Source organism: Megalobrama amblycephala, linkage group LG19 (assembly GCF_018812025.1).
Source record: "Megalobrama amblycephala isolate DHTTF-2021 linkage group LG19, ASM1881202v1, whole genome shotgun sequence".
NCBI lineage: Eukaryota > Metazoa > Chordata > Actinopteri > Cypriniformes > Xenocyprididae > Megalobrama > Megalobrama amblycephala.
The window spans coordinates 31,010,726-31,031,022 of NC_063062.1; the positions used below are offsets into that span (position 1 = coordinate 31,010,726).

General features: G+C 36.2%; 1 protein-coding gene across 2 annotated transcripts in view; it reads left to right on the forward strand.

Annotated features, from left to right (window-relative positions):
* Positions 1-20,297, forward strand: part of nectin1b (nectin cell adhesion molecule 1b) — a 211,806-nt gene that overhangs the window by 80,918 nt on the left and 110,591 nt on the right. For both annotated transcript variants that reach the window (XM_048168946.1, XM_048168947.1), the window contains exon 5: positions 2,218-2,370. In XM_048168946.1, the coding sequence (XP_048024903.1) occupies positions 2,218-2,370 (153 nt within the window). The remainder of the gene's footprint in view (positions 1-2,217; positions 2,371-20,297) is intronic.

A 20,297-nucleotide genomic window follows, 5' to 3' on the forward strand; every position in this document is an offset into this window, starting at 1 on the left:
TATTTATGATAGTGTGATTCACTGAAGGAACCTGTAGGGGGAGCTTCGCAAATCTTAATGAGTTCCGCTTTAAAGTAAACACTTAATGCATTTTGTACAAAAATGGAAAGTGTTGTCTTGGTCTGGCAAGCTCTATTCTGATTGTCGGCTTTATGCAACTAATACACAACAATTTCAGTTAACCTTGCCTTTAAACGGAATGTAAAGAGGAAAAAGAAAAAGAAAAAAAAAAACTGTGATTGGGCGCTTCACATTTTAGTCTTTTCCTGTCTAAATAGGTGTTTTTTGGCTAAAATAATCAACCATTTGGGCCTGACTTTATGCTGATACTCAAAAGTCTACAACTATATGAAATATAACTTGCCTATATTTCAGATTTCACATTGAAATATGATGTAAGTACTCACACACAGTCTCTCTCACACACACTTTCAGTTTCAGACTTGCGTTAATTTCCCAGCTATCAAAACATGTCCGAGAGATTCTTACCATAAATATATCATAAAGCGAGCAGAACAGTCATAAACACTCAAACTCAGCGTTTATCTACAGACAGCTCATTGTGACAAATTTCCTTATCTATCTCTCCTCCCGTCTTCCGTCTGCTGGATCTTATCAGATTGCTTTGCAGCAGTCAGCATTTAGAGTAACACATTATACCTTCTGCATTTTGGGGCTGAAAGCTGTCTCACAGGCCCTGTCCTGAACCAGGTTATGAATAATATAGCAAGAAAGGAGACAGAAGACTTCTGCAAAAACAAGTCAGTAAAATTGACTAAGGATCGAGGCAGTGGTGTGTGTTGTTGAGGTTTATATGTTTTGTAATAGAACTTTTAGTAGTCATTGCTGTTGTTTGCGTCATGTCTGACAACAGCACTTAACCATGGTAAAATCACTGTAATTGGCTTATTGCTTTCATGAAACACTGACAACAGCAATACGATAAAAGAGACATTTTATAACTAATTTCATGTGTTAATACTAATAATCACAATTAACGATTTTTTCCCCTAAGTATACTAAATTTATACTAAATTACTATAAAATGACCACTGTTCCGGGTTCTTTCAGTGAAAAAAGTCTGAATTTCTGTGTCTTGATTGGCAAAGATGTAAAGTGTTTTTACCGCCCAGTAATTCCAACATGCTGAACGTAGCAATAGGCTGTTTATGTAGAATTAATATAGAATTCAATTAATGTGCCTCGACAGTTGGGTATTTTGAACAACTTCAGATGTGGTTCATCCAATCAGGTTGAAAAATATGCTTTTTATAATTGATCTTGTTGTAGTACACACTGCTTATGCATGATCTGTTCTGCTCTGACTGAGACTTGGCCTAATTTCTACCATGCTTGATGACCCAAATAAATGGTGCATTTCATTGTTTAGATGCTTTATTGTACTAGCGAATGGACTGTTTCGTATCTTTTGCTCTGAGAACTCTAACATCAGAAGGTTCCTAGTTGAAATGTCCTCCTTATAAAGGACACCACCAGTTATCCAGACCCTGAAAGACATGGCAGATTGGGTGTCATTGAAATGGAAGGAAGGAACTTGTTAAGTGGGAACAAGATGATCTGAAGGTGCCTGGTGCCTGGGGAGGCATCGTTATACTGATCTCTGATAAGAAGGAAGAAGAACATCTGCCACTAGTGCGCCAAAGATTGTGACCTCTGTCTAGTTTTAAGGAAGAATGGGGCATGTTTAGGCCCGCTGGGCAGCTGAACCATGAAGAGTTCAGAATTAGGCCACAATCAGGAGGACACTACAGTAAATGTCTCAGGAAAGCCACATAGTAAGTCAGACTCCACATTTTCTTGATCGGTTTGTCCTAGTCTTTTGGGATCCAACTTCAGGGGCAGCAGCCCAGAACTGAAAGAGTAGCAGCAAAATAACACTTTTTTTTTTTTTTTTTTCCACATATGATATCTCTGCTTTTTGTCTTTGTTTGTTTTCTTCATTTCAAAACACTCCTTCTGTCCTGGGGCAACATTCAGGCCTGTAAGGGCCCGTTCAGTCGTTATGTAGTACCACCCTTCACGTCTGCTGGTTTGAGATGTGTAGTTCTTGAAGTATGCGTGGTATGTTTGGTTTGTTATAACATAGCAGATCTGTCCTCGTAATAACAGCTGATCTACTGATTTCCAAACCTTACCAACGTGAGTTGTTTTTTCCATATGGGTGAACTAAAAAATAACATCTACTGTTTTTCTCAGGTTGAATGGATCGCTTCCCAACAATATTGAAATCAAGAACAACACCCTGTTCTTCAAAGGCCCAGTGACCTACGAGCTTGGAGGAACGTACGTCTGCGACGCCACCAATAGCATCGGCACACGCTCTGGATTGGTAGAAGGTCAACGTGACGGGTAAGTTGTGGATGCTTATCCGAGTTTCCGTGTGTGTGTGTGCATTGGGGCTGGGAGAGCTTTAACCAGGGCCCAGGCAATTGTAGCTCCAGAAATGTGAGTTTTGTAAGAGTTAAACATTTCATGAAGGCCCTACAGCATGTCAACATGTGCTAATGAAAAAAGAATCCTTTATTTTACAAACTAATTTTCAATCTCATTGAACACTCTTCATCAAACATGCAGAGACTATGACCACAAAAAGTATTTGAACACTTAAGCCAAGGGTTTTTGAACCTTTTCATGCAAAGGAGCCCCGATGATCATCTTGAAAGGGACCCCATTCCTAAAATATAAAGCCAGGTATATATATATTTAATGTATAAATACCTATTAATTATAATATATATATATATATATATATATATATATATATATATATATTATTATTCATATATATTGTATCATTTTGTTCTCTATTGTTTAAAACCAACTTTCAAAAGTGATCCTAACAAATTACTTTTTGTGTTTAAAGGGTTAGTCACCCAAAAATGAAATTTCTGTCATTAATTACTTACCCTCATGTCGTTCTACACCCATAAGACCTTTGCTCATCTTCGGAACACAAATTAAGATATCTTTGATGAAATCTGCCAATACTGATTCAGCGTTCTGACGTAGAACCTGGACAACCTGGTCTCATGACGAAAACGTACCTGTGGGCACGTTTTCGTGAGTCGCGAAATACGTACCAATGAGTACATATCGCTGCAGTTTCGCGCTGAAATATCCACTGAGCGGCGCTAAAGGCGTGTTCTTTTTTTTTTTTTTTTTTTCCGGAGCAGATAATAGGGTGAATGCGGTACGTTTTTATGACGTTGCTTTTTAGACGAATTGCAGCGGTTCTCGATTTGACATTTGCACTCCGTTGCGTTTTAAAATAACTTCCCACCGACACTACGTCTAAACCTACCCGATGGTGTTAACAAAAGCAAACGTGACGTAAGAAGCATCTATTTTTCAGCTCGTTTAGATCTCTCTTTGAGCTTTTTTTTTTTTTTTTTTGCCGTCAGACGCCTTTCACGGGATTCGTACCCAGGCAGGGGGAGTCGGCTCCTCGCCGTAAGTCCAACTCCGTATCGGCTGAGCTACCGAGCAAGCTTGGTTACGGCCAAAAAAAGCGAAACGCATAGAGCCGGAAAGTCCAAAGTACGTTCGTTTACAAATCGGACACTCTGGTCAGATGCGTTTTGAAGTCGTAACATGATATTGTGTGAGGAGACGCCAAAACGAGTCTTTACGAATCGATAATCCGACCCCGGCTGTCATCGAAACCGTGTGTGAAAACAAGCAAAAGCGCTTATCGACGTTTTACCGGCCTCTAGCGTTCCTTTCTGTCGGAAACTGCAGCGAGACGTACTTGTCGGTACGTAATTTTGTGTCTCGCGAAAACGTGCCCACGGGTACGTCTCTCCTATGAGACCAGGTTGAACCTGGAAGCGCATAGGAGAATGACAGGGAGAGAAGAAATTGTCGTTATAAAGTCGTTATTTTTTTTATTTGTTTTGCGCACAAAAAGAAACCTCTCGGATTTTATCAAAAATATCCTAATTTGTGTAATATCCTAACGAAGGTCTTACGGGTGTGCAACGACATTAGGGTGAGTGATTATTGACAGAAATTTCATTTTTGAGTGAGCTAACCCTTTAATATCTAATGCTGTTGACATTCAGACATTTGTGGCAAGTGTGGCTTTAGTGTCAAAATACTTTTGGTGCTGCGTTCTGCATATTGAAGCCTGAAAATACTTTTTTTTTGCACTGTGCTGCTCTTGTGGAGGTTGGCCTCCTACCTATTGGTCTATTGGTACAACCTGACAGTGAAGAGGAAGGAAATGCTTTCATTTCCTTTTCTTTAATTTCTCACCGTCACATCATACATCAGGCTGCTAGCGCCCACAATATTCACTCACACACGCAGACAGATGCTGAGATAAAGAATAAAGCGCCCTGTCATTTCCCTCCCAAAATAACATCACAGTTTTGTTGCCTCTTTAGTATTGATCACAGCCACTTTGCAACAAACTCACATTTCTCCAAGCTACTTTCGTCTCCCACATCTTCTCCGTCTTCTCCGCCTTTTCTTGGGTGAAAACAAGAACTACAAATGAAAACAGAGCAAAACTGGAGCTGTTCCTCTGCCTTCACTCTAATTGTCATATCAAACACCTGTAGTTCACTCCGCAGGCTTTCCAATACATTAAGAACAAAAGACGGTAATGAAAGGAGGTGATTCTGCTCTAGATTGCCAAGCAGAACCTCAAAATTGGTCCAATATTTGAAGAGAGCGTAGGCATCCTCAGTTTTGTTCTGATAATAGCTTGTACGCCTCTCTCTTTGCTTCAATGGAGAGCTTCTAACATGCATTGCTTTGCATGCTGGAGTCAACGGTTCAGCTTTTCTCGGTCATTGCGTTTATTCTTTGCGTGGGTGTGTTTGCGTGTAAACTTTCAGACCTTCCTCGTCCCGCAGCGTCTCATTTGGCGTTTCTGGTGATGTCATCTCATTCCGTGACAGGTTTTGATGATACGCTCCGCAGGCACGGGCAAAGCGTTAATGGAAGTCTGAATGGCTGATATTGAATGAGGAGTGGTGAAAGAAAATATTCCGCAGGCAGGAAATTTCTGCCGCTGATATGTATAGAGCACCTCTGCTTTGGAAGAGATTCTGTTGATCGTTTTTAAAATTGCAATGCAGCAACTGGTGAGAGTTCAGCAGTAGGTCAAGATGTGAGTTGACAGAACTTTAGTACTTTTGCTATGGAACATTTTATTGCTCTCTTTTTATAGCTTAGGAGACTTCTTTGAGTTATCTGTTATATTCCACTTAAGTATGTCCAAGAAGGAACACAATTGAGACAATTGTTGACATACATTAACCCTATACCCTAAGCCTACTGTATCATATTTGATACGCAAAATTCTAGGCCAATACATGATCAGCATGATCAAAACCTTCCTGAAAAACATGTTGTACACAATCTACTACATGCTCTCTGTCATCTGAATGATAATTTATACTTTTTTAGCAAGCAAAACCTTCCCCCACCACCAAAACTACAGAGATTTGACTGTAAAACTAAAGCATTTAAATTAAAATCATATTAGTAAGACATATTATTGCTATATAGAGTGACCTATTTCTTATATTTATATGCATTTTATGTAAGTAGTCTGCATCTCATTGATTTACATTACAAGCTATCAGAATTTTATCTTTTTGACCATATAAATGTGGGCATAGTTTTGCTCAGTTTGGACCTCTGAATAAAATTGAGGTGTTTTTTTTTCCTCCTCAAGCTCCATATTCTCCGATATCATACCATGCGATATGCCATAAAAGCCTGATGTATCAAATGTGATGTTCAAAAAAAAAAAAAAAAAACATGCAATCTTTTTTTAGACTTTGTTACAAGGTTATGAGAATAGAGGTATAAAATCAACGTTGATAGTACATCTAAGATAATTTGTTTCTTGTGTTGGCGATTGAGTTCATATCGACATCTCTAACTTGATTACTTGATGGCTATTTTGTAGCATGAAAAAATTGAGAATATTTTGAAACATTGCTGTGATCTCTACTGAAACTGAAAAGACATAATTTGAGATTACTGGAGTCATTCTCTTAGGAAACAAATATTAGAAACAGGAAACTTGAATAAAAGTCTCCATTTTCTCTTTGTAAAACACCTTTCCTATGGGTTCAGAAAACGTCATTCTCATGAAGTTGCACGTCTCCTCTGCTCTCCTTCTCCCTTGCCAAAGGTCACCGGCAGAACATGCACTGAAAGCCTTATTTGTTCTTTCCGACCTCTGTTTGGCAATGCCTGAGGATTGTTTCCGCATTGCATGTGCCCATTTGATGATAGATCCCTCCTCTACGGGAATGTCTATCCTTTGATGGATCGTTCCATCCAGAGGTCGTTGATCCTCTGTCTCTCTCCCTCTCTGTTTGTAGGAGAGCTCACAGATATTGAAGTGTCAAAATGATACTTATGAAGAGAGATTGTTAGTGTGATGTGTTCCATAAGTGTGTAATTTTTCATTTTTGCATTATGTAACTAAGTATGAAGTCGTAGGTTGATTTTTGTGGGGAGTGTGAGCACTGTGGTGTTTAACATGTCAACGTCTGGCTCAACCAGTGGCGTGAGTTTGAGGCTACTCGGTTGGCCGGGAAATATCCAGTAGTTTTGCAGTTTTGTCTTGTGCCACTAGTGGTGCAGAAATGACACACTGCAGCTTTAAATATTCTATATATGCTGTGCTTGTCTGCAGTGTTGAATCTTTTAATTCCATCATGCCGTTTTTATGAGTTCATTATAGTTTTATTTGTAGTCACAACTTTCATGGCAGCAGCTGTTCTCCCTTTATGACTCCATATTAATCTCATTCACATTCCTGTGAGTATTTCATTAATAACCATGACTGAGATATTCGGCCTACGCACAATGCATTGAGAACTGTAGTTGCTGTGTGCTTGGAGCTGAATCCTTTGTTTTAAGGTCAACATGAAATCAGAATGGACCTATTTACTTTCTTAATGCACATTCCTGGTCTTATTGTGATGATTCATCAGTCCAAAAATGTTTGTAACCATTTATCTAAATGTAATAACCTGCTCTGCCTCGGAAACAACTTTACTTTTTGGCTGCTATCTCAGATCTCTCTTACTTTTCAACCCTTACAACCATCTGGTTCCATTCTGGTGTGTAACGGCTACTCTAATCAATGCCCAATGGATAAAATCAAGTCCCGCCCTACTTAATTTTTATTGATTAATATCTTGACTCAAAAATGTATCCGGTTACAGAAGTAAAATGGGTTGCAAATGGCCCATGGTAACTTTAAGGCAAGTTTTCATGCAATGGAGATTCCGAATTATTTCAGAAAGATGCATAATAGCGCCCCCTACCGTATAAAAGTGAAAAAGCAGAAGCTGGAAAATTCCGTTAAGGGCGGGGAAAAAGTAAAATACATTTTTAAGTGTTTATTTTATTGTGTCTATAGATTTCAAATACATATCTTTAGAGGCTGTTTTCAGAAATGTCCACTTCAGTAGTACTTACATACATCAGTATTTACAGTTTTATTCATATCTGTATTTTTTAGGCGTGTAACGGTACACGTATTTGTACCGAACGGTTCACGAGGCAAATTCCAAATGGAAGTGGTCATCCCTATGCCCTTATGTGAGCAGTGAGCAGGGCATGTGCGTGCCGTATGGAGCCGTTTGGAATGCACTTGTCAAAGGGAGCGGTGTAATTTCCTCATTATCTTCAGCTGGGATGTTCCCGTGACAACGCAGCACAGTGTCCGTCAGCAGATGTCGCTGTTTTAACGGGATAATTCTTTTTTTCTTTTTAGCCTAACTGTAGCAAATAAAAACAAGTTATATTTTAAAAAGTTTTTAAAATATGCTATATAATACTGTATATAAAAAGTATATATATATATATATATATATATATATATATATATATATATATATATACTCACATAGGGATGATTACATAGGGCATAGGGATGATCACTTCCATTTGGAACTTTCCCCGTGAACCGTTCGGTACGAATATGTGTACCGTTACAGCCAAAATATTTTTTGAGCGATTTTTTTTACACTCTAAAAAAATAACTGTAAAATAATTTACACAGTAAAATACAGTTTTCCATTGAAACAGTAATAAACCGTAAAAACAATGCATTCTGGGTAATATTATTTATCATTTTCAAGACGGTAACCTATAGGATACTTTCTCAAAAACAACAAATATTACCCAGAATGCATTGTTTTTTTTGTTTTTTTACAGTATATTCTGTATATTACAATGCATTCTGGGTAATATTTGTCATTTTTGAGAAAGTAGCCTATAGGCCTCTTTTCTTAAAATGACAAATATTACCCAGAATTCATTGTTTTATGGTATATTACTGTTTGAATGGAAAAAGTATCTTTCTGTGTACATTTGTTTAGTTTTTTTTTTTCGGTTATTTTTTAGAGTGATATAATTTGGCTGATTTTATACGAGTACAACATTGTATTCCTGAAAACATAGTGTTTTTTTTTTTTTTTTCTGATTTATGGAGTGATAAAAAGAGAGACCCAAAATCCCCTCTTTGATTCTAAAATATCAACAAAATGAAAAGAAAATGTTTGAACTTGTCTTTATCCAGTGTTTAGATTTCTGTTCTGAAAATGTATGCAAATTGCTGCATATTTAATTAGATAATGTCTCATTTGCGTATTTAACAATAGCATTTCAGTAAAAAAATAAATAAATAAAAAAGTTTGTAATTCTTATTGTAATCAATTAACTGGGGAAGTATGGTGATATCTATTAGCTCCTTTTTACCTTGTTCACCTGGGGTGCATAATCTAATCACATTCTGTCCAGATTCAATGTAGAACCTTATTGAGGGTCTGTAAATTTTCACCGCTGCAGCTCTGCGGTCCCTGTAGTATTGTACCGCCGCCTGCATGGCCAAAACGAGATGCTAATAAGGCTTTTCCATCTGTCCTTATCATTGCTAGAGGGAAACCTCTCCACGGAAGAGCACATATGGGCTATTACAGCCTCATTCTCATGGCAAGAGTGGAAGTGATACCTCTGGCAAAAGCAGCCCACTCAAACATTGTAAAACTAGTGTTCTGCGCTCATTCAGCTCCACACGCATCGCCCCTGAAAAGGTCCGCGTGAGAACCGAAACCTCCACGTGACCGACTCCCACAGTAATGGCAACTGTGGCGTCTGTGCCAGAGGGACGCAGCTTACGCCGAGCAACACGTCTCTGCCCTGGCTTCTTGTGAACTGCATAAGCGGTTGTCCATTGTTCGCCTGCCTGCACCTGGGAGAGAGGGAGGGTTTTGTGTGCGGAGAACGTGGCAAGGCTGGCACGCCTTTGCAGGAGCTTGCAACAGCTGCGAGACTGTGTGGAAGAGATGATAACATTGTGAAGAAGAAGCTGTGGAGATCTAAAAGAGAGCGAATCTCAACCCTTCAACAGCTGTGCTCTCTTTTTCATTCTTTCTGTCGGTTTCTTTTGCTTGTGACCAACACGTTTTTATTTCTTTCTACCAGTGTTAATCCCGTCAGCAAAATGTGTTGTCTCCTCGTTTCTGATTCTGCAAAAATTAAGATGAGATGAAAGACGCGTCATGATGTCAATAAAATGATTTTAAACAAAGAAAAATGTTGATAGAAATAATTCAAATGATTCATTAATATTTATTAATATTTCATACCAATAACATTATATACTTTATACATAATATACTTTATATACTTTTACTGTACTTTAACTATATATATATATATATATATATATATATATATATATATATATATATATATATATATATATATATACTTTAACTTTGCATTAATTTAAGTTTACATTTGAATGGTAGTGTATCACAGTTTTCACAAAAATAGCAAAAACTTCACATTAATAATGTGAAGATTATTTTCGTGATCACCAAATCGGCATCTTAGAATGATTTCTGAAGGATCATGTGACACTGAAGACTAGAGTAATGATGCTGAAAATTCAGCTTTGTATCACAGGAATAAATTTTATTTTAAAATATATTAAAATAGAAAACAGTTGTAGTAATTGCAATAATATCTCACAATATATTATATAAATTATATATATATATATATATGTTATTTTATTTATTTTTTTTACATTATTTTTGATCAAATAAATGCAGCCCTGGTGATCATAAGACACTTCTTTCAAAAACATTTAAAAATCTGTATTATTCCAAATGTAGTGTAGGGCCTATGTTTTAAAGTGTCCCAATCAACCTGAATTCACATCTATTTGCAAAAAAAAATCTTAACTTACATGGAAATTGATGCAATTTTGAATGGAAAAACTTGGAGAAGCCACTGTGGCCTCCATTTTTGCACATTAACTCAACTAAAATGTTTGATATGATATGCCATGTCAGTCAGAGTGAAATGAACTAAAAATTAATGAATTTGACATGATTTAAGAGTAAATTTAAGATTTCTTTTCAACAAGAGACAAGAACTAAGACTAAAACTGTTAAAATGAAGAGTTCTAATGCTCCCTTTCTCTCTCTCTCTGTCTGTTTTCCTGTGGTTTTCCCCTCCTTCTCTCTCTCTCTCTCTGTCTCTGTGCGGGATTGAATTGGCATCAGCACTGGAAGGCTCAGTTAAAGCGTGTGCTGATGCTTCATAAACTTCAAACGCAATCTCTCTTCTCCCGAACAGCTATGGACAGGCCTTGCTGAGGTCGGGCAGATTTTTTACTCTGCTTCTGACTGGATTATACTTAACATTCAGCAAGGCAGAATGCGAAATGAAGTGTCCTCCAAATAATAAAAAAAAACAAGTGACTATGCAGTAGCTGTCTTTCATACTGGTGGAAATTTACCCAAACCCTGTGGCCACTAATGCATTCCATATGACCTGTGCTCTGCATTCATGGAACCACTGCATTCGGTGCCCAGACATGGAGTAATAAACATCTGGCTCCATTGAAATTCACCTCGTCAAACGTGATTATTCTGCGCACAATTGAATGGAAATCTACAAACCGTCGTCGCATACAGGGTACCACGTATACAGTAGATTCCACTAGATATACTGGGTTGAATCTCAAGTACCCTGACCCACCCTATTGCACCTTGATTAAAAATCTGCTTCAGTGGATGTTCCCCTTTTGAAAAGCTCTAAGGAGCCGTAATTTGTCAAGTAGTTTGATCGCTTGTCTCATGCGCTGTAGATTAACAGTAGTGCTTTGACAAAGCTCTTCAGAACTGAATCTTTCATCTTATCTCTCTTGCTAACTATCTCTCCCTCTCTTTCTCTCTGGAGACTTGAAGATAAGAGGAGCGAAATGCTTTATAGCTGAAGTTGAATGCATGAGGAGTGTTAAACAATTTTACGCTAGGTTCATTTTCAGGCCACCTAACTGTGCTAGTGGTTTCCATAATGGCATAACAAGGGTAAAAACAGAAGAAATGGGTTGTTCTTGTATTCTAAAACTGACCAGCAGTGGCCATTCTGCTGATAGTAATAGGCTAATAATAATAATTGAAAGTAAATCACAAAGTAAACGCATGAGCATTAGAGCAGAGTCATGCTAGCAATACTGCAGTTAGGATAGCTATTATTATACTCTTTACTCTACTGAATGTTTCTCAGTGTAGTTTTGTTGTCGAAAGTAGACACAAACTTCAAAGTGTATTGCATTATTGAACATTTCCAGCATTATTGCTTGGGAAAAAAACAAGATACAGTTCAGCGAACACATGTTGACCTTTTGTGAACATGGCATTAAATAGCCTATTACAACATCTATACTGAAGTTTTTAGTGACAAGCAATTTGTCCATCCACACTGAGTATGTGGAACGTGAGACAATCACGGCCAATCAATAAGATATTTATATTTAATGTACAGTTAAAAGGGGATTTTAGACCAATGAGATTTCACAATAGACCCAGAAATAGAATCAAACCAATCTGCAAGTACTATTGCTTTTTTATGTCATGTTTGGTTTGGGTATGGCATTTCAGCAAAATATTAAAACAATTATGAAACACAAAACAAGTAATGAAAGAGCAGTGTAAAAGGTAACATTCAAAAATGCCAAATCTGTGTTTTGGCCAGCAGATATTGTAATTAATACATTACAACAAATGACAACTTGCCCCAACTTGTACATTCTCAATCAATGAATGAATGAATGAATCAATCAATCAATCAATCAATCAATCAATCAATCAATCAATCAATCAATCAATCAGAAACAATTATGAAACACAAAACAAGTAATGAAAGAGCAATGTAAAAGGTAACATTCAAAAATGCAAAACCTGTGTTTTGGCCAGCAGATATTGTAATTAATAAATTACACCAATGACAACTTGCCCCAGCTTGTACATTCTCAATCAATCAATCAATCAATCAATCAATCAATCAATCAATCAATCAATCAATCAATCAATCAATCAATAAATCAATCAATCAATCAGAAACAATTATGAAACAAAATAAGTAATGAAACAGCAGATGTAAAAGGTAACATACAAAAATACCAAACCTTTGTTTTGGCAGACAGGTATTATAAATGTCATAAATAAATGATACTGATGACAACTTGCTTTGAACTTTACATGTACAAAAACTTACCTGAATTTTTCTAATCTGTGATCTATTTTTGTATATTTCCTTTGACATGCCTGAATTTCCTTCAGGTTTGTCTTTCTAGAGCTCTAGGATTTTTGAGGAAGTGGTTAGCCTTTGAAAGATTCCTTCATCAGAGGAACCGTGGGGATCTGTAATTAAAGAAATGAATATAGAGATTTATGTCTTTCCAAACTGTGTGTTCAGTCTTTGTGTGGGAAGTGTTGAAGACCGCTGGTCTCATCTTTATGTGAGCAGTGAGTAAGAATGAGTGGTGTAAGATGGTCCCGTAATTATCTCATTATCGCGCCTGAGAAAGAGAAGAGGGCAAGCGTGTGGTTCTTTCCATCTGCTTTCTCTCTTTCTTTTTCTCTTCTCGTTCTGTTTTTCCCTCTCTCTCTTTTGCTGATCTCACCCTTTGAACTACTCAATAAACAGTATTATGGCTGTTTTGACCTTGTCTTTTCGCATATTAACAGCTTTGTCTTTATTTGCATGAATTTAGTTTCTAAACCACATTTGAGCCACAATTATTAACAGAGGATATACTGATCTGGATTATATCTGATGCTGCTGCAGAAGTGGCCGAGCTGTCCATTATCAGACTTTCTTTGTTTATTTATTTATTTTTTTTAATTATATCAGACGTGATGCCAGCTCTACTTGAACCTCTAAGTTATTCGGATAGTTGCAGAAACGTCAAAATCCATAACGAGGGCACAATATGCAGTGCAACAGAATTTTAAAGGTGACCTATCATGCCCCTTTTTAGAAGATGTAATTTAAGTCTAAGGTGTCCCCAGAATGTGTCTGTGAAGTTTCAGCTCAAAATACCCCATGGATTTTTTATTATACCATGTTTTAACAGCCTATTTTTGGTTCACTCTAAAAAATGCTCGGTTAAATATGGACAAACCCAGGGATTGGGTTGTTTTCACCCAGCCATTTTTTTCAACCAATTTTGGATTTATTTTTTTAGCCAGCAATATAGCAATATAGAAAAAGGCGTGTTTTTGCTCACCCCCAAATAGGGGCAAATTTATGGGGTATTTTAAGCTGAAACTTGACCAGACCAGAGACTTCTATTACATCTTGTGAAAGAGGGCATAATAGGTGCCCTTTAACCCAACCTGCTGGGTTTGTCCATATTTAACCCAACCTTGGGTTGTTTTTAACCCAGCATTTTTTAGAGTGAAAAATGCACCGATTTGCTGTGTACCTTTAAATGCAAATGAGCTTGTGCTCCCCACCCCCAAGCTCACGATTCCAATACACTGAGGCATAAATAATACAGGAGAAGCTCACACAGCAAATATAACTCAAAATGCATCATTATAAACTGTTCATGATGGAGCATATCAGACCACATAGGTATGGCATGTATTTTGTGGATGTTTGCTAACATTCGATTCTGAATGCGTTTGATAGCTAAACTGTGCAGGACAGCTGCACTCCAGGACCAGTGTTACTGGTACATTGTTGCCGCAAAAACAAAATGATGGAGATGTGGGTGGAAACATACAGATTAAGAAGCAGTAATATTATAATAAGATCCCCTTCCTATGTCACAAGGGGAGTGAAATCTGTACGGCTCGTTTTTTTCACATGCTTGCAGAGAAAGGCTTGCCAAAATGAAGTTACTGGGTTGTCCTTTTTCACGTTTTTTGGAATGGTAGATGCACCGGGGACCCGATTATAGCACTTAGATTTTCATGATATGTCCCCTTTAAAAGTTTAAAATAAAAGGGAAAGTGTTATGAAAAAATAAAAAATAAATAAAAATAACTCTCTAATATATATATATATATATATATATATATATATATATATATATATATATATATATATATATATATATATATATATATATATATATATATATATATATATATATATATATATATATATATATATATATACAGTACAGTCCAAAAGTTTGGAACCACTAAGATTTTTAATGTTTTTAAAAGAAGTTTCGTCTGCTCACCAAGGCTACATTTATTTAATTAAACAATACAGTAAAAACAGTAATATTGTGAAATATTATTACAATTTAAAATAACTGTTTTCTATTTGAATATATTTCACAAAGTAATTTATTCCTGTGATGGCAAAGCTGAATTTTCAGCATCAATTACTCCAGTCTTCAGTGTCACATGATCCTTCAGGAATCATTCTAATATGCTGATCTGCTGCTCAAGAAACATTTAATGTGTACAATTGTACAAAATATTTGTGTACAATATTTTTTTTTTCAGGATTATTTGATGAATAGAAAGTTCAAAAGAACAGTGTTTATCTGAAATCTAATCCTTTTGTAACATTATAAATGTCTTTACTGCCACTTTTGATTGATTTAATGCATCCTTGCTGAATAAAAGTATTCAATTTCTTTAATTTCTTTTCAAAAAAATAAAAATAAAAATTCTTACTGACCCCAAACTTTTGAACGGTAGTGTATAATGCTACAGAAGCTTTGTATTTCAGATAAATGCTGTTCTTTTGAACTTTCTATTCATCAAGGAATCCTGAAAAAAAAAGTACACAACTGTTTTCAACATTGAAAATAATCATAAATGTTTATTGAGCAGCAAATCAGTATATTAGAATGATTTCTGAAGGATCATGTGACACTGAAGACTGGAGTAACGATGCTGAAAATTCAGCTTTGCATCACAGGAATAAATTACTTTGTCAAATATATTTAAATAGTACACAGTTATTTTAAATTGTAATAATATTTCACAATATTACTGTTTTTTACTGTATTTTTAATTAAATAAATGTAGCCTTGGTGAGCAGATGAAACTTCTTTTAAAAACATTAAAAATCTTAGTGGTTCCAAACTTTTGGACTGTATTGTGTGTATATATATATATATATATATATATATATATATATATATATATATATATATATATATATATATATATATATATATATTATTTGTATGGTTAAGTTCAAATTTAGTAATTAAAAAAATAAATGTTTTTGCTATTGAAAAGCAATTGAAATCATAAAACCCATTTAACAACAGTATATTGAAAGTTTAACAAAAATTTTATTTTTTGGGCCTCTGAAATCTATGTTGGATTCCGTTTTAATAGTTTATTTAAAATGTTATAATCAAAAAGCATGTCTAATGAATTGAATTCGTAATACTTCAACAATAAAATAATTTATTAAAAAAATTACAATAATAGGGCCCTATGAAATATTTTATTTCTTTTTCCAGAAATTGTGTTATCTGTTTGTTTGTTTTGGTCTGGATTTATTATTTAATGCACATTTATTATAAAAAAATATTATTAGTATTAGTATTATTACTATTATTATTAATACTTAATAATAATAGTATTAATAATAATATTATATATAATATTATAAAAATAATATTATTAATACCTAATAATATAAATTCTGTCAGAATTTCTTAAGTTTTATGCCATGAAGTCCTTTGAGTTTCTTTGTGTATACGACATGACGATAGTTTGTATCATATTAAATGATAAAATGCAGGTGAAGTGACTCTGAGAGCAGCTCTGGAGATGAAGCTCATGTGGAGTGTCCTCTTATATTAAGATCCTGACAACACAACAGTATGTGTAGTAGATGGAACCACACCGTTTTTTGTGACATTCCACATTATACTGTAAAATCCATTTTTATGACTGGATTCTGTGATTCCACCCTCATTTTCTACATTGTGGAAATCATAGGGCCCTAGTTTAGAATGAGATGAGGGAGAATAAATTCTAACAATTTTCATCCCTTTAAGATGAGTTACTGACTTCCTCAGACTAGTCAGGAAGGCCCATGAGGTCACCCGTTTGTAGCTGTGCTGCACAACATGGGTTAATGTGGCATAGGTGACTTAGCTCCCCTTCGTTTAGAGAGCCAAAACCGCTTAGCTTAACGCCGCTACACATCGCTGACAACTGTTCACGCTCGCCTGAGCAAGCAATCCCTCACACCACGGTGAGAAAATGAAGTTCAAAATGAGAGGAAGAATCAGAAGGGGAGGGGTAAAAAGCAGAGGAAAGGTTGAAAATGCCCAGCACAAGGTGAAAATGAGATGAATAAAACATAGCCACATCAATGAAGGTGTAAATAAATAAAGGAATACTTGTTGCGGGAAGTAACGCCTGAGTGGACCCGATATTGGGATTCGTTTGAGACGATTGAATAAAATGGAAACGTAAACGAGCCCTTGAGGCATGAGGGTGAATGTACGGATGAAGGGATGGGGGGGGTGTTTACTGACTTTTATATAAGTGGTTGAGTCAAGCCCTGGCGTCTCCCTCCTATTCTTTCACTCCTGTCACACATTCTGTCCTCCCAGTCTTGACAAGGGAGCAAAATGTGAAGGATGAAGAGGAAGAGAGCGGCAGACATTAAAACGGCTCAAAAAAGTGAAACACGACACAAAGAAAAGGCAAGAGATATCTTGGGATATGAATTGATAAGAAGCCATTTGAGGAGCGTTTCATTTGCATGAAAACGTCAGGGCTTTTAATATATTGATAGCCTCCACTCACATCACACAGGCTTCATTTGAAATTCGTTCACGCCACGTTTCGGAGCAAAGGGCTGATTCGCCATACAAAACTCCAATTATACAAATCCCACTGAGTGTAGAGCTGGTCACACATATGAGAATTATGATTCCTGCTGTTCTTATTGTCCCTGAGGAGGACGGAGGGAGGAATAGACCAGCGCACACGTCGGCTGTCATTCACTTATCTTAAAGACGGAATGGAGACGCAACTTGACCCTGTTTATGTTCTTGAGAAATGCGTATTTCTACCTCGGAGTAAAAATAAATAAAATGCAAAAGTGATTATATCTTTATCATAAATTGGAACTTCACATCTCAAAATTGCAACTTTATATGTATCACCAAAGTGACTTTATTTTCTCATCATTTCCATTTTATTTATAACAATTTCTATAACTTCATTTAGTATAATTGGTCACTTTAGATTAGGGTCCGATTCTCACTATGTCTTTTGCCTCAATAAACTCATAATTACTGCTTATTAATAGTAAGTTAGTTGTTAAGTTTAGGTATTGGGTAGGAATTGGGTGGATTAAGGGATTGTAGAATGTGGTAATTCTATGATAATTCTAATACCCAGAATAACACATTAATATGTGCTTTATAAGTACTAATAAAACCAATATCCTAATAATATGCATGCTGATAAGCAACTAGTTAATAGTGAGAATTGGACCCTAAACTAAAGTATTACCTTATAATTTCAACTTTTATTTCTATACCTGCAATTATATTTCTCCTAATTGCAATTTTATCTCACAAATGGGAATAGTTCTCATAATTTCAACTTTATATCTCACAACTGTTACTTTATATCATACAATTGTGACTCTATAGCTGTTCACAACAAGAGAAATAACTATAAAGATAGCTACATTCTAAAAATGCTGGGTTAAAAACAACCCAAGTTGGGTTGAAAATGGACAAAACCAGCAATTGAGTTGTTTTAACCCAGCGGTCAACTATTGTTTAAAAATGACTGTATTACTTGCTTAAAATGAACCCAAAATATGAACATTTATTAATATATTTAATAAATGAACATTTATTAATAAGTTTAATAAATAAAAATTAAACAATAAACATTTATTAAATTGCTTTTTAATGTTCACATTTTGATTTTTATTGTTGCCTCTAGTAATTATGTGTAATTTCCAGCCTATTTTGGGTTCATTTTTAAGCCAGCCATATAGTAATTTTTAAACAATAGTTGGGTTAAATAAAACTGCCCAGCGCTTTGGGCAAACATTTAACCTAACCGCTGGGTTTGTCCATTTTCAACCCAACTTGGGCCGTTTTTTTAACCCAACATAGAGTGTATAACGATAGCTATTTTAGCGTCCAAACCAGCGGACGATATTGTTCTGTTCATTCTAAACATGCGCTGCAGTTTTGTCATCTGTCACTTTAAATGCTTGAGCTCTTAAAACAGGATGGATTCTGATTGGCTGTCAGTGTTTTCCTTGGTGTGAACCGGCCTGTTTCCTAGAACAATCTTATACTATGAAGAATGTAGGTGGGACTTGATTTTATTAGTTGAAATTTGACTGGACCATAAAAAGTAGGCTGTGAAATCATTGGTTATTATTACACCTCAAACGAAAAAAATAAATAAACAGGTTACAATACGAAATAAAGTTACATTTTCAGATATAACCTTGAATTGTGAGATATAAATTCAGATATTATTGTAAATAATATTAATGAGAAAGTGTTTGCAACTCGTTTTACTTCTGTGATGCATTTAATCATATTTACGAGTGAAATAAGATATTGAATGAATCAAAATGTTGGGAAGGGGTGAGGGGCTAATAATTGAAAAAAAAAAAGGGAACTTAATTTCAGAGGTAGAGCAAGTTACTATATTTTGATACATCATATTTGGAAAATCATGCACTGATCAGTTATTCACAAATAGACCAGGAATGTGTATTAAGGGAGCAAATAAGATCGGTTTTCATTTCATGTTGACAACCTGAAATTAGCTTCATTCCTTTTCACGTCCACTATGCTCTCATCCCTCTCTTCCATCCTCTTCTTCTTTCTGAGTACCACCCTGATGAGGCATTTTAATGTCTTGCTTGGTGTGATATCCCTCCAGCGATGTGAAATTTGTTTGTCTTGCTTGTCATTGCGGAATCGGTCTCAATCGGACTGATATGACACTGTGAGCTCCCACACGCTGCCTGCTGCATAATTCATCCCTCCGCAGGATGTACATGTGGATTTTGTGTATCATTAAACTCTCACCACAAGGACAACATGGCTGTCAAGGCAATTGAAGAGCAAGCTCAAAGCTGCGTGTCGGGGGGTCTGTGCCGCCCAGCCGTGGGCAAGTGCTGCCGCATCCCACGAGTCTTGGCGGGCGAGCACCTGGGCGAGTCTTGAGTGTGCTGGACTGATGGAGTGTGAAGTCAGGCCTGCTCTGCTCTCTACAGGAAGTGACTTCCACTTTTCAACTCCCACTAAGCTTCTGCTTCATTATCCAAATGAGATATTAGCATGTGCACATCGTCCTCTCCATATTTTTTTTCTGGCCTCTTTCTCTGCTGGGTGTGTTTTTTTTTTTTTTTTTTCAAGAGAGAGAAACAGCTACAGCCAATCCATTTTAAGTTGCTTGATGAGTGCACTTTTCTGTCCTTTGTTGACATATTTCCTACTGAAACAGGAAGTTTGTGTGGGACTCTCTCCATCAGTGTCCGACTCCGGTTTGAACAATGTAAGGCTGAACATCGTTACTGGCAATCGTCATTTTGGCTGGGTGAGATTGTCCAGCTTTGTTGTTTCTGAGCAACTAAAGCGCGAGCTGTTCGGGACATACACAAAAACAGTGTGTTTGTGCTCACACCCAAATAGGTGTAATAATTTGACAAGCTATAATAAATTATCTGTGGGGTATTTTGAGCTGAAACTTCACAGACACATTCTGGGGACACCAGAGACTTAAAGCTAATGCACATGACTAAAAGTACAAAACTTGTGGAAATGACATAGCCTTTTTAACAAGCAGAATTTAGCTAGTGAAGCAGGACGGTGTGAGGAGAGACAGAAAGCATTAGGAGAGTAGAAAGGGGAACGGATCATGAAAAAACCTAGAGCTGGGACTCCAACTTGGAGCATAATATGTTGGAGCTTTGCTCAGAAGACGGCAATCTTCCTACTTAACCTGGTT